The sequence below is a fragment of the Syngnathoides biaculeatus genome, chromosome 4, assembly GCF_019802595.1.
Source record: "Syngnathoides biaculeatus isolate LvHL_M chromosome 4, ASM1980259v1, whole genome shotgun sequence".
In the NCBI taxonomy this organism is placed as follows: domain Eukaryota; kingdom Metazoa; phylum Chordata; class Actinopteri; order Syngnathiformes; family Syngnathidae; genus Syngnathoides; species Syngnathoides biaculeatus.
In genome coordinates this window covers 31723721-31738723 of record NC_084643.1, presented here as the reverse complement: position 1 = coordinate 31738723, position 15003 = coordinate 31723721, and the positions used below count along the sequence as shown (strand labels likewise).

The following is a 15003-nucleotide window of genomic DNA, read 5'->3' as shown; positions in this document are numbered from 1 at the left end:
AAAACAGTCTGGAGTTACCAGAAAATACTGTGACAGTGAAATGATGTCTGCGTGAAGCTAATCTATTTACAAGAATCCCCCCCAAAGTACCCGTGTTCGAAAAAAAAAAGGCATGTGCAGAAGATGCTACAATTTGCCAATGAAAACATCAACTGGCCTAAAGAGAAATGGAGGAACATTTTGTGGACTGATGAGATTAAGATTGTTCTTTTTGGGTCCAGGGGCCGCAGACAGTTTGTGAGGTGACCCCAAACTCTGAATTTATGCCACAGTACTCAGTGAAATTGGTAAAGCATGGTTGTGTAAGCATCATGATATGGGCATGTTTCTCCTACTTTGGTGTTGGGCCCATTTATCGCATACCAGGAATCATGGATTGGTTAGCATTTGAAGAAATGGGTGTTTCAACAAGACTGACCCCAAACACACTAGTAAACCTGCATAGTCTTGTTTCCAGACCAACAAAGTTAATGTCATGGAGTGGCCAGCCCAATCCCCAGACCTTAATCCAATTGAGAACTTGTGGGGTGACATCAAAATTGCTGTTTCTGACGCAAAAAAAAAAAAAAATCTAAATGAACTGTGGAATGTTGTTAAGGAATCTCAGAGTAGAATCACAACTGAAAAGTGCCACAGGTTGGTTGACTCCATGCCACAATGATGTGAAGCAGTTATGAAAAAAAACTTTGGCCATACAACTAAGTATTAGTTTGGTGATTCAAAGGATTGGTAAATCCTAGAAACAAAAAAATGCTGTACAAAATAGTTCAGAGTTTGTAAAGTCAACGGCAAACTGCTATTTTGTTGAACACACCCCTTTCAACAAATTGTCAAATTGCACAGCCTTAAGAGTGTATCTATCACGAATGCCGGGTCTTGTTGGTTTTCTGAGAATCTACTGCACCTGCTGGTAACTTGTTTGACTAGTAGGAAGAAAAAATATACTGAAAATGTCGATTAATCTGGTTCGTCACATTGGACTGCTATTATTTTGAACACTACTATAAAACTGTTCTTATTTATCAAAATGTAGTGTTAATTGGCTCCATGAAAAGCCGTTTGAGAATTGTAAATATCCTTGACCTCAAGGTCAATGTACAGATGCATTCTATGGCCTCAATAGTCAGACAATTTAGCACGCTAGTAGCAAGACTGTCCTGTTTCTTTCCACTACTGCATGACATTTCTGTATACACTGTACTAGTGTAGTGTCTGGTTGCTTTACTAACAGAACAAGTTACTAATGAAGCAGAACTGCATTAGTTAACAGCTGTGTGGTCCTCAAGAAGCGCAAAATGTTAACTTGTAGAATTTTATAATGTCACTATTGGTACTGGGCTTCGCTTCTAATAGTTTAGTTTTGCCTTGTAGTAACATGGAATTTTCCCAATTGAAGGCCAAAGTTGTCTCACCAGTCAGAACAAAGAGCACAGCAGTTTATGGGCTTTAAACTGAATATAGAGCTTAGATTTAAATGACCGTTAAACATTTTTCTACTATTGTATGCTATCACTGCATACTGGTAAGACAATGGTATGATATTACCAGTGTGGAAAAAAACCACTACTGTTGCTACTTGTAGGGTCCAGAAGTCTATTGGTATGTTAGTATGTCACACATCCCTAGTTATTGCTTGTAGTAATAATCCAGCACAGTAGTTTACTAGTAAGATTTAGTTGCATACTGCTTGGCCCGAATCTGCACTAGTGGAGTTGCAAATGTGTGAAAGTATTTCAGGTAAATTTCACTTTATGGTTTCCAACACATTTCTGTGGGAAATCAAAATGGGGAAAATTGGAAAGATTCCAAAGTGGAAACTTTCCATGGGAATTTCAAATTCTAGAAATGTTACGAACCTAAACAAAAACAGCTAGTAGTAAACAACGTTACTCATAAGATAGCTAATTTACCAGTGTGATGTAGTCCTTCTACTATTGCGCTTAATTGTCTGACTACTCAGAACAAAAAGTGTGGGAATAAATTTACCTAGTTTTAAAGGATATTGAATAAAAGCTTGAAGTACATACATCTTTCTGTGTGCGCTTCAGCAGCAGCAGCTCCAAGCTCAGCACCTCTCTCATGGCCACGCCATCCCTGTCCCACTCACGCCACACCCAGCGGGCCTTCATCCTCCCCTGCCCCCTGGCGCTGGTACTGCCAGCCTGCTGGCACTCTCCTCAGCCCTTAGCCATCAACTGCCCCTGAAAGACGAGAGAAAACACCAGGATAGTTCTGAAGAACACCAAAGAGGTAAATCTTCCGCTACATGTACTGGTTTTGCTTTTATTACGTATGCTAGTTGACTGGAAATGTATTTTGTCCCAGAATGCATCACTAGTTCAGTTATCCAACAAAAAATGCTTGTAGTTTTAACAGGTTCTCTAGAAATAGAAGAAGTGATTCAAAATAATTTGATATGGCACCTGTTGAATGTTAATTAGCTGCTGGTCATTCACAGGCACACAATTAATTATGTTGCCTTATGTTGCATCAAAATAATCTTTCTTAAACAGGAGAGTCAATCCCACAAATCCCACCAATTAGCTGTGTTTATCTCTGCGTTTCACATTAGGTTGACGTGATTACTTTGCATGGTGCTTATTTTGAATGATTTGTTTCTCTTTTCCTTGGTGTCTACTTCCTCAGAGAGAGATGCTGTGAAGGTAAGCATCCACTTTCTCTGTCTATCTGACCAGTTTTCTCCCCAATGTTTTGAATTTTTTTCATACAGTCCCACTAAATCAATCAAGTCATAGGTCGGGAGATAGGTACAGTAGAGGATAGATTGGTTGGTAAACTGATTTGATAAGCAGGTAAATTAACGAGGTAAATACTGTATCAGAATGTCATAAAATAACTAAGGCCACAAAATTTGATCTTTAAGATATATCTGCATCAAGCACAAACTAGATTTCTGATACCAGCGTTTCAAAGTAAACTTTTCAAAAGGAAAGTGCAATGTAAGAAGCAGAGTCAATGTATTTTTTAATTCATTTTTGACTGCTGCATGCAACGCACCCAGAACCGGTCCCATGCACCTCAACCATTTAGAATCACTGATAAATAAAGACAATAAATGCATTTTCACTTGCGGTGGCAGTACTTTATAGGCTCCACTTGTCAATGAACCTTTCCGACTGGCAATCTTCAGCTCCGCCCCCCTTAGCAACAGTTGCCATCTCTCACAATCTTCCAAAATGACAACTGGACAGAACAGGTTTGAAGTGGATTCTCCATTGCGTATTCCCGGTAACGCAAGGATATGTACACAGAATTAAGATTTTGGACGGAGCAGGATACAATGTCAGAGTTACAGCTAATACGTTGGCGATCGATGCAAAAAAGTTTGACGCCTCACAAATTCACAATCCAACAGGATAAAATAGTGGCATCGTACTGCGCATGTAAAGCAGGGTGAATACTTTTTACTTGGAAAGATCAGGACTAATATCATTGTAGTCTTTATAAGTGAGTGGGTGTATTCATTGGACTTGGCTCGTAACAGAACCCAGTGCTCTGTCTTAAAAGACTGATGTGATACCAATAGACAAATAGACATCTCTCTTGCATGACATCGCGCATTTATTATCACTAACCTGACTCTTCGGCATAAAACAAACACTTCATTCAGCAGGTCAGTAATACGGTAACAAATTGGAAGTTGTTCTCCTGCAATAAAGCACTGATAATAATGAAACAAACTCAGAGAATTTACTTCTCCCTCACTTACCTTCGAAGATACAGCCTTGTGTTTGTTGATATTGTCCACATTTAGTTGTACGTGCTCTCTTCCTCGAGCCTTAATCCATCGTAGACACTTCGTCAACTGTGTTTTAGGCTTTGGAAAACGAATCAACTGGGCCCCTTGTAACCTAGCCGGATATCTTTCATCAGAATTGCACGTTCCCCAAGCACATCTGACGACCATTTTGTTTGTAACATTAACTTTTCAAACCGCACGCAACCGATAACCAGCATTGCTGGTGGGACATGATGACCAGAGAGGCGGGTCAAGCCAGGGGTTAAAACAACGCGGCTATCTGATTGGCTATTAATGTACGAGTGATTGACAGGTCGGAAAGGTCCATTAGGCTGCAGATTCTTGTCTGTTGTGCATGCACTGGACACATTGGCATCCATAAATAAATCCTACTGCAACCACGTCGACAATTTCACTGCGCAATCAACTATGTTTCTTGCTTATAAGAATATAATGCTGTGACAAAGCGATGCTGCTCTTACAACAATGCTCAATGGAGCTCAGTGATGTCACAATTCAGCAATATTCAGAATAACCTGCTCACAGACATTATTAGAAATAGGCGGCGAACAAAATATTTACTTGGTGTAATTTCACCCTTGATAGGCAAACAGACACTCCAGAGAGCCAACTATTTGTATACAAGCAATTAAAAGTAACATTTCCAAAATATGTCCCCTTTAAAATGTATCAGTGCTCATTATATTAATTAGGTTGTGAGGTTTCTGTTCTCTGATCAGTTTTAAAGTGAGTCTAGGGTTTTGGCCTCGGGAGTGTTTTAAGATTCAGTGATGTGCAAATGCAGACAAAAAAAAAAGAGCAGGATGGTTAGTGAAGGAAGAAAGCGCCAACCACTAACGTTACAGCTTGTAGTAATTAGTCCCGTAAGCTCAGCCTTTTCCCAAGGCAAACGTTTGGTTTGTTGAATACTCAATGAGTAGATTAGCATTTCTTTATTCCAGCCGCCTGAGCTCGACTGGTGAACATGCACACGAGTGCACACACACACGCACACATGCACACTTAGCAAGCTGCATGTTCATTGGTGTTTGGGAGTTAGTGACATGAGGAATGCTTAATACATTATTCCCCCCCATGTAGTCTATCCTCCTCCACACACAGTCACAGCTGTAGGCACTGTGATGGGACCGATTAGCAGCGTACGAATGTGTGTATGTGTGTGCCGGCATTTCTGTAAGGTCTTCTGGAATCGGTAACAAACATAGGAAGACCAAAATGATGAATGCCTTTCATTAGTGCCCTGTGGGAGAGGAAGCACACACACAGGCGCGCACACGCACGCACGCACACACACTTAGAGATGCTCTTTGACATGGTGGCCAACAGTCAGTTCATGAAACCAATAAGCCCCTTGTCAGCGGTTTACAGTTGCCTTGGCAACAGTCCCCAGTGTGTGTGTGAAATGCATGAGCCTCTGTGGCTTAATGTCCTTGGTGTTCGCACCTCATACACTGATAACGCTAACGGGGGTGTAAAGAGGACATTAGATGACATGTTGGCGATACACTGTTGCTGTGGCGTGTCAAGAGCTGCAGGTCTCTTATATTTTGTCGTTGTGGTGAGACTTAAATGAAGTTAATTGTAGGTTAGTTCCCATTATCATTGACTGGCAATTAAGCAAATTTCCACACAGTGTATCTTTTCTGGCGCCAGGATATCTACATTGTATTAATAGTTTGTGTTTAGACAGAGTGTTAGGCGAGTGAATGCGAGGTGGATGAAATGATGATGGACACGCTAACTGACTTGAGCTTCAAGAATAGAAGCTGATACTGAGGGGGGAAAAAAATCCCAGTAATCAATCATGAACGTACGTCAGGGTTGATTGTTTCATGCACGGTCTGATTACGTCAACATACCACTAAATGAAATTGACCATTTTGCCATGATTTTGTCAACAATTCCTAAATGCATCAGAGTCACAGCCAATGGCACCATGGCAAGATGTCATTGGCTATTTGATAAACTACAATTTATGAATTTTCTGATGTGCTAAATACAAATTTGTTATTTCTAATGAGCGCCATCCTTTGTTCAGGCCTGATTAGATGTTAGTGCTGAAATTGGTGAAGCAGAAACAAATAATGACCTCCACTCTAATAGATAACTTGAAACAAAGGTCTCACCTGAAATAGGTGCCTCTTTTATTATCCTAAGATAGGAAAAAAAGGGTTTGACTGTCATTACCTGAACTACAACTTTGAAAAATTACAAGTAACAATCACAACTTCAGTTTATAAACCCAATGGTTCACACGCGAACAATAAGGAGTTAACTGCTAACCAAAACAGCTGCACCCACGATAGTACATTAGCAACTGAGAACAATTGAAGTGTGCAGTTTCTGAAGCTGCTACTCATGTTGTAAATCTGTCCCCTTTGGTCGTATTTAAGAGGAACTACAATTAGATGGAAATGGGTCTTTTCTGCGAATTGATCTTTCAGTCGCCTCGGTGTTCATGCCATAGTGCTCCCTGCATCCATTTTTTTTCATGTTCTGATAAATGGCCCAAAAGGCCTCTGTCCACACTGCCCACATATTTGTTTTTTCATCTGCATTGTTTCAATAATAGTCTTTTATTACAAATCATTGAAATACATTTGTACAACTAAATGGTGGGGTGTGTAATTTTGCCTGTTCATCCATCCATCCATTTTCTGAGCTGCTTATCCTCACAGGGGTCGTGGGAGCCTATCCCAGCTACCATCAGGCAAATTAATACATGTTTTTGGGATGTGGGAGGAAACCAGAGTGCCCGGAGAAAACCCACACAGGCACGGGGAGAACATGCAAACTTCCCACAGGGGGGGCCGGGATTTGAACCCTGGTCCTCAGAACTGTGACGCTAATGCTCTAACCAGTTACTTCACAGTGCCGCCCCTTGTCTATTCAGTAAAAAATAATTTTCCTTTGTTTCCATGAGCTAATCTCGAGACTAATCTTGTCAGTGTGGCGAACATTAGTCTACTTCATCACACTCCTGCACAAACCCTCAACATTGTTTGGACTTACATTGAGCACTAAAATGTAAACATGACAAGAGGTACACATACACAGGCACACAAGTGCCAAAACCTTGCTCCTCCCCTCCCAGGATCCTTGTCATCAACACTTGCATCACGCCAAAGGGCAACGGAAAGGTTACAAGCGTGAGTTAGTGGAAAGGTCGAGTTAAAGGTCCTGCTTTATTTTTCTTCTCTCTTGTGGTCGGCTGCGGGTCAGAAGTGCGAGACTGCAATTGAGAAGGCCTGAGTCATTGGGAGGAATTAGCGAGAGGAGAAGTGTGCAATTAACGTTTACATGAAACCTTTTTAAAAAATGTGTGTGTGTGTGTGTGTATATATATATATATATATATATATATATATATATATACACACACACACACACACACACACACACACGTTGTATGAGAAATGTAAATGAACTCGAGACCAGCCAATTTGGCTCACCACCACTGTCTCCCAAAAGTTGCCTAAAATTGTGAATTATTATCTGATTCCACTGCAGTCTCAATGTCACCATTAAAAAACAATGACAGCCAAAGACAAATAGAACAGAGCTACAATATGTACTATTGTGCCTTGAAAGGTGCTACATGGGCTGGAGCTGCACATAAGGTTATTGTGACGACAACTTAATTTTGGATGTGTATTTTAGTGTGCTCATTTCCAATGTGTGTTCAGTCTGAAGTAATTATTTCTTCCAGAGCTCATCTGTGTCTCCGTCCGCCAGTTTTCGGACTGGAGAGAAGCACCGAGGTTCAGGCGATTACTCCGCCGACAGCAAGAAGCAGAAGACAGACGATAAGGAGTTGAGCGCTTCACGCTACGTAAGTCATTTTCCAGAGCTGATTCACTATCACAAGGACCAAATTCCATGAAACTTGACTATGCATAATTTTAACTAAAATCAGAAGCATGATACTTAATACATTTATTTCTGTATGAAAATCTACTAGGAAAGTGACGGTGAGAAAAGTGATGACAACTTGGTAGTGGACGTCTCCAATGAAGTACGCCAGCGCCTGACAATCATAGCGTCTTGTGTTCTGCTCAAAATGAAACTGGGTTCCCCTTTTCTCTTCCTGTGTGCTCAAACAACTACCACAGGATCCAGCCTCTCCAAGAGGAAGTCCTGCACATTCTCCTCGGGAGAATGGATTGGATAAGAGTCGCCTGCTGAAGAAGGATGCGCCCCAGAGTCCCTCTTCTGTTGCCTCCTCCAGCAGCACACCTTCATCTAAATCCAAAGAGATTAATTTGGTGAGTGTCTGATCTTCTTTGTATCATTTCTCTACTGTGGGTACTTCCTAGTTTTAGGAAGTAAGCATTTAGCAAGTTTAGCATCAGAGTTGTACTATTATTAGCATTATGTATTATTTCACCTGAAATGATTGTGTCATGTTGTCTTTTTGTCTGGAGAATGAAAAATCTACAACACCAGTTTCCAAGTCCAGCACACCCACATCCCGTTGCGACGCGCCCACTCCCAGCAGCACCACCACCAGCCTGAGGGCTGCTCCAAGTAAACCAACCGGAGCTGAGACACTTGGTCAGTGTTACCATACACACATACCCAATTTTTAACATCTTAACAAATTTTTAATGTGAAGACCCCAGATGATATGGAAAAAATGGGCATGTGTGTGCTTTTAAAGTTTATGTGGTGTACTCCGGATGAACAAAACAGCACACTACACATACAAACTTATTGCCACCAACAATCACGAGTCTCTTCCCGGAAATCAAATGACTGTACCACGACTGCTCTGTAAGAGGAAGCATGATGCCACAGGGCATCCAAACTCTTGGACAGTACAAAGGATTAAGAGTATTAGTAGAAGAAGAAATCACTGTTAACACCCTAGGATAATCATTCAGGTTAGTCTTTTTGAGACATTTGATTATTGGGCATTTGCTGACTTTGATCAGAATTCCTCCTAATTGTTGGGTCATACAATTATCACCATAGCTATTCAATGAGGAGGACAGGAATAATTTTCAGTTGTCAAATTACCAAAAAACATCCATCCCTTGAGCCATTATACATCCCAATGCCATCATGCTTCAGTCGTCCTGTCGAATGCTTTGGATCATGATCTAGGCCTTTCCTACTCCATACTTTGCTCTTCCCGTCAAGCTGAAATTAGTTCACTAAAGATTCAAAAAGACGAAAAAAAAAAATTATTTGTGGAATTCAAAACAGACACTTAAAACCCTTCTATAATTGTCCAGAACCAACTCCCAAACAAACTATTGTTGATATGATGTATTCTACTGCCCTCACTGCTCCTCTCACTTATTATGTTCCTTCCATTTTGTGTGTGTTAAGTGACGCTGTTTGAAATGTCACAGTAATTTTGTCACATCGTCTTGGAAATACGACCCATATGAGTGATTGGTGGATACTTTTATCCAAAACCCGTCGTCTTATCAACGAACGGAGTCTCTGAGTAGATGCAATGAAGCGGTGAGGAGTTATGTTGAAAAATGATTACATTTGACTGTTTTACACTAATTTGAAGCAGTTTTCTGATCACGTTTTTCTATCGATGATGTCCCACAAAAATGCTCCCCAAAAAGGCATTTTTTTTTCCCCAATAAAAGCTCAATTTCCCTGGAACCCATCATCCGATTGTAAAAATTCTTTCTCCGTTGTACTCCAGTTCAAATGGTTGTGCCAACTAGGTCTCACATTTTGAGAGACTGTAATTTCTGGCAAATTTTGTTCAATTGCTAGTTAACATTCACAATTTTTATTACAGCACCTGGTCTGCGCACACCACTGGCGGTGCCGTGCTCGTATCCAGGCCCTTTTGGAATTGTCCCTCACCTTGGCATGAATGGCGAACTGAGTGGAGCGGGCGCCCCCTACACAGGCCTACATAGCATGAGCACTGTGGCTGCAGCCGCTGTGGCTGCTTATGGACGCACACAAGTGGTATAAAAAATGCATGCATATTGTACATGAACCGGATGAATTATCATGTCTTGCAGTTGTTTTATTTACTAGGGCTCTAAATTGTTCACAAGTGTGATTGTTTATATGTGCCCTGTGATGGGCTGACAGCCAATCCGGGGTGTACCCTGCCTCTTGTTCAAAGTCAGATATAATAGGCTCCAGCTCATCCAAATGACAACCACTATCGAAAATGGATGAATAATTGATTGACGTGTGTGTGAACACTTTTGTCTCTAGTGACCTCTCTTCCGTCTTAATTCAACCTTCACTTTCTGTAGGTGGGATTTGATCCTCACCATCATATACGTGTCCCTGGCCTTCATCCCAATTTATCAGGCATTCCTGGTGGAAAACCGTAAGTCTCCATTTCATTCAAAATTACATATATTGACTGTCACTTACTTACAGTGTCTCTCAAAATTTAATATTCTCCTCACATTTTTTAAAAAATTTGATTATATCTTTTCATTAGGCAACCCCGAAAAAAAATGATAGTTTTCTACGATGTAAAGCAGTCAGTGTACAATAATACAAGCTGTATACTAATGAATTTGTAGCAAAGTGTCATTTCTTCAGAGTTCTCCCATAAAAAACATGTGCGGTGTGTACTCACTTTTGTGAGATACTGCATACTGTATTCTTATACTATATATATTTCCTTGCTCCAGAGCCTACTCTTTTCACGTGAGTGCTGATGGACAAATGCAGCCAGTACCTTTCCCTCCAGACGCTCTGATCGGCCCGGCCATCCCACGTCACGCGCGACAGATCAACACACTTAACCACGGCGAGGTGGTGTGTGCCGTCACCATCAGCAACCCAACCCGTCATGTTTACACTGGCGGCAAGGGTTGTGTCAAGGTTTGGGACATCAGTCACCCGGGCAACAAGACCTCAGTGTCACAGCTGGACTGCCTTGTGAGTCACTTCTATGATTGTGATTTATGACAGATATTGGGCTCCTAAATGTGCAAGATGAGAATTGAAATTCTGCCCTATCAGAACAGAGACAACTACATCCGCTCCTGTCGACTGCTCCCTGATGGACGGACGCTCATTGTGGGAGGCGAGGCGAGTACTTTGTCTATATGGGATTTGGCAACGCCAACGCCGCGGATCAAGGCAGAATTAACATCATCAGCTCCTGCGTGCTACGCCTTGGCTATCAGCCCTGACTCCAAGGTCTGCTTTTCTTGCTGCTCCGATGGAAACATAGCCGTCTGGGACCTTCACAACCAGTCTTTGGTTAGGTAAGGGTGTCTTTCAAAGTTGTAGTTGAGTTTTTGTCTCACAAAAAGACAAATAGGTTGATTTCATATGATATGATTTTATCAATATAATGACTGTTAAGATACAAAAACACAGTATAACTAAAAGTTACAACTACTAGAGCCTTCCCAGCTAACCTATGAGCAAAAGGAGGCATACAACCTGGACTAACGTCTTAATCATTGATTTGACGTGTTTCAAAACCAGCTACAACAAGGTAGTATTTCTAGGAACTGGTCAACCAGAGTTTCCAAGATTGTCCATTTGATAGCTTAGTGGTGACATCTTGCATCATTTTTTAAATACAGCACAAGAGGTTATAATGAAAATAAACTTAAATTCTAATGTTAGCTTGGCCTGTTGCTGTGCCCTCAGTTGCTCTGGAACCTGCAGTATTATTATCTACAGTCTTCTCTTAGCTGTATCTGTCAATTTGTTTACATTCCCAGTCTCCTTGCAAATAAAATGGGTCAAATTTGTTGTCTTGTTTCATCTGATTTTTTTCAGTTTTTTTTCCAGTTCCCCGAGGTAGCCTACTAATTATTTAAACTTACAGACAATTCAGTCTTCAAATAAGCCTACGTTTCCTTGCTTTTGCATTGTTTGAAGAAGCTAGGGTATCTAGATGGAACACAAGCACAAAAATTCCAAAATAGGTGCCGCCCTCCAAAAATGTAATCACTCTGAATGCAGGTGGACTTGACTATGTGGAAAAAATGTTTTATTTTATGATGCTTAATTCTTTTTCATGCTTTGTTTATTTTTTGTGTTCTTTGAATTATCATGCTGGTTTAAATCATTAGGCATGTATCTTCGGATGTCAGTAAATACCTAAATTAAAACAAAATATTTTTGTGATGGCTAGTTAAAAAGTATACAGTACATGTTTTTTGGGGATTCTAGATTCAAACTGGCAAACATCTTGCTTAGAGGCAGAAGTACTGCTTTCAAAAGTAAACACTTATGGTCTACATTCCACAACCGGGTAACTATATATTTTTGGAGAAAAAAATTGTTCTTCAAAAGTTGTATTTTGTTGTCAACTAGTATCCCTGGCTTTAAAGCAGAATAATGTTCACAATGATTTGGATTAAATGAGTGTATGTGTACACTACAGACAGTTCCAGGGCCACACAGATGGAGCGAGCTGCATAGACATCTCCAATGATGGAACCAAGCTTTGGACAGGAGGTCTGGATAACACCGTCCGCTCCTGGGATCTTCGAGAGGGCCGCCAGCTGCAGCAGCATGACTTTACCTCACAGGTAGGTACACTGAATGTGACTTACTCTATCCGGGAGCAACAGGGCACGATGAAAGAAAGGGGTTTTATTTACTAAGACCCCAAATAGTGGGCTCTAAATTGCACTTTAAGAGTGTGTATCCTGTTTGTGGGCATATTGTGTGTGATCTACTAAGACTGCAAAATTTTCCCATGATCCCAAGTAGGTGCTAAATTGCATGTTCACTGATTAACAGATTGTGCGTGCTATTGGAAACAGATGCGAAAATGGTTGACAGTATCTTAACACAAACCGAAACCGGAAACTCCTCAACCTAACCTTTCCACCAGAAATGCTCAAGTGTTGTCATGCATATGGTCCATTTGATGTATGTGGAAATCCTGTGTAATATCGCGTTTATAAATTGGGACAGCTCACCTGGAAAACGGCTCTGGGACTCCAATTCTCAGAGTTCTTTAAAATGACCCAGATGCAAAGAAATGCAGAGTTGAAAGGAGTTTTGTCATTGGTGATATGACATGACTCCTCCTTATAAGTGGCTCCAAGTGATATGGGGTGAGTGTGGTGTGAGATCCAAATGTAGCACACGAACCCCCTGGAACATTTGGAAAATTATTTAAATAATGACTAAGATCAACTGTGACTGGTCACTTCAAAGCCATATTACTGAGCAGTCAACTTCACAAGTGAGAAGGTAAGGCTTTGAAGATGGGCCAAAGTGATGCAATGCTTTGTAATCCCCAGATAACAGGTCAGGAATGCTCAAACGACATTGTTGTCTTAAGCCATGATTTACAGAGAGCAAACTGGACACTCAGACTTGGTTAACCCTGCAGCAGAATGCTAAACTACCACAGGAACTGGGAAACCGAGTAGAAGGGCTAGAGGATGTAGACAGAGGCCCGGTCCAACAGCCGTTGGAACAGGCAATCTCAAGCAGGCAGTTTTCCCGGTTGTGGACTGAAAGCAGAAGGCTGGGCAAACAGCAACACGAAAAGACAAACTTGATCTGGCAGAACTCTCTGTTGTAAATTATGGTGGCCCATTGAAATTCAGTTCTTTTCATAACAGTAAAGAGAAAATGTGCATAACAATGACGAAAACGCCTCCATAAAAATTGTGAGTTGCAACGTTTGTGTGTTACTTTTCTGTGGATACGAGTCTTGGGATTGCTTAAAGCGATGTGATCGTATCGCCATTTGTGCAGGGGAGAGATACAACTCTATTGGTAACAGATTCCATAATCAATACAAAATCCACCATTCATCTTTAGATAAATCAGTTGTGGTCCTGTGGACTGGATATTGCCTGGCTCAGAATCAGTTGCCTGAGGCCTAACATTTCTCATCTCTTAAAACAAGCATGAGAGTTCTCATACGGCGACCCGTGGATGTAACATTGTGCGTGGAACAAAACACAGCAGTGGTGGGCACCAGCGACACTACTAGTTTAACTACATTTCTATTTCAACAAACAGGAGTGCCTTGAGAAAATCCACATAGCCATGAGAAGAAAATGCAACAACTCCACACAGGTCCTCAAAACTGCCAGGCAGATGCGCTAGCAGCCGTCCACCATACTACTTATATTTGAAATACTAGAATCAGTTGAATTATTTGATTTAAAAAAAGAAAATCACTGGGCCATGCATTTATCGTTATTAATCAGATAATGTGAAAATGATGTGTACTCCTCCCAAAATGCTCAAAATGAACAACATCCCACTATTGCTCTTTAGGTTGTCGCAATTTTGGCTGTTTGTGGTTAGTACATAAGCGTCCACATCTATTTGAGTGAGTAATCAGGTATTTGTTTGTTTTTGAATGTACCAAACCTTAAGTAAATCAGGCCCAATGAGTTCTAGACCGTCCAGAAATGATGAACTGTGGTTGCAGATCTTCTCATTGGGATACTGTCCAACTGGTGAATGGCTGGCGGTGGGAATGGAAAACAGCAATGTGGAAGTCCTACATGTCTCCAAACCTGACAAGTATCAACTCCATCTACATGAAAGCTGCGTACTCTCTCTCCGATTTGCTCACTGCGGTGAGTCAATGCTGTGTTGTTGCGTTTGATTATAAACAAGAAGAAATTGCTGATCATGTGAAGATCACGTCACTAGGGCAGTTGTGATTGGGAATGCAATTAATGCAAGCTCATTCGCTGTGCTGTCGCTTGCAGGGAAGTGGTTCGTCAGCACAGGGAAGGACAATTTGCTAAACGCCTGGAGAACCCCGTATGGAGCTAGCATATTCCAGGTAATTTGTCAAACCTGTACGTATCAGTAACTCCTTTGCTTTGAGTCTTGCATTTGGAGGTAGTGACATGTAGGGAAAAAAAGCATAGATAAAAAGGGTTGAGAAATTGCCGATCTTTGTCAAGTGTTGGGCTATAGTTTGAAGTTGTTTTGAAATGCTTTTGTGATTAAGGGCGATACAAATAAACTTGACTTAACCCAAGCCCGATATAAATAAATGAGAAAATTGAGAGGAAACATTACAAAAGGAAGTGTGGTTATAGATAAAGCATTAAAGATACCATAAAATGAAATTGTTTGAAACACAAGAAAGTGAAAATATAAAGAGGAAAGAAAGAAGGAGGCAACACGGTGTCCTAGTCGTCACTATGTCCACCTCACATTTCTGAGGTTCAGGGTTTGAATGTGGACTCCTGCCTTCCTCTGTTTGAATGTCCTTCCTGTGCTTGCGTGGCTTTTCTCTGTAATCCTCCTCCCATAGACCAAAA

The 15003-nt window shown here is 41.0% G+C and overlaps 1 protein-coding gene across 9 annotated transcripts in view; it reads left to right on the top strand.

Moving 5' to 3' along the window:
• The window catches only part of LOC133498795 (transducin-like enhancer protein 4), a 55255-nt gene that overhangs the window by 36060 nt on the left and 4192 nt on the right, over window positions 1–15003 (top strand). For 7 of the 9 annotated variants that reach the window (XM_061815925.1, XM_061815929.1, XM_061815924.1 and 4 more), the window contains 13 exons: window positions 2049–2250; window positions 2647–2663; window positions 7491–7613; window positions 7743–7796; window positions 7894–8046; window positions 8206–8335; window positions 9549–9724; window positions 10024–10100; window positions 10414–10663; window positions 10748–10995; window positions 12132–12279; window positions 14154–14304; window positions 14440–14516. In XM_061815925.1, coding sequence (XP_061671909.1) covers window positions 2049–2250; window positions 2647–2663; window positions 7491–7613; window positions 7743–7796; window positions 7894–8046; window positions 8206–8335; window positions 9549–9724; window positions 10024–10100; window positions 10414–10663; window positions 10748–10995; window positions 12132–12279; window positions 14154–14304; window positions 14440–14516 — 1806 coding nt within the window. The remainder of the gene's footprint in view (window positions 1–2048; window positions 2251–2646; window positions 2664–7490; window positions 7614–7742; window positions 7797–7893; window positions 8047–8205; window positions 8336–9548; window positions 9725–10023; window positions 10101–10413; window positions 10664–10747; window positions 10996–12131; window positions 12280–14153; window positions 14305–14439; window positions 14517–15003) is intronic. The other 2 variants (XM_061815923.1, XM_061815927.1) reach the window with 1 other exon arrangement.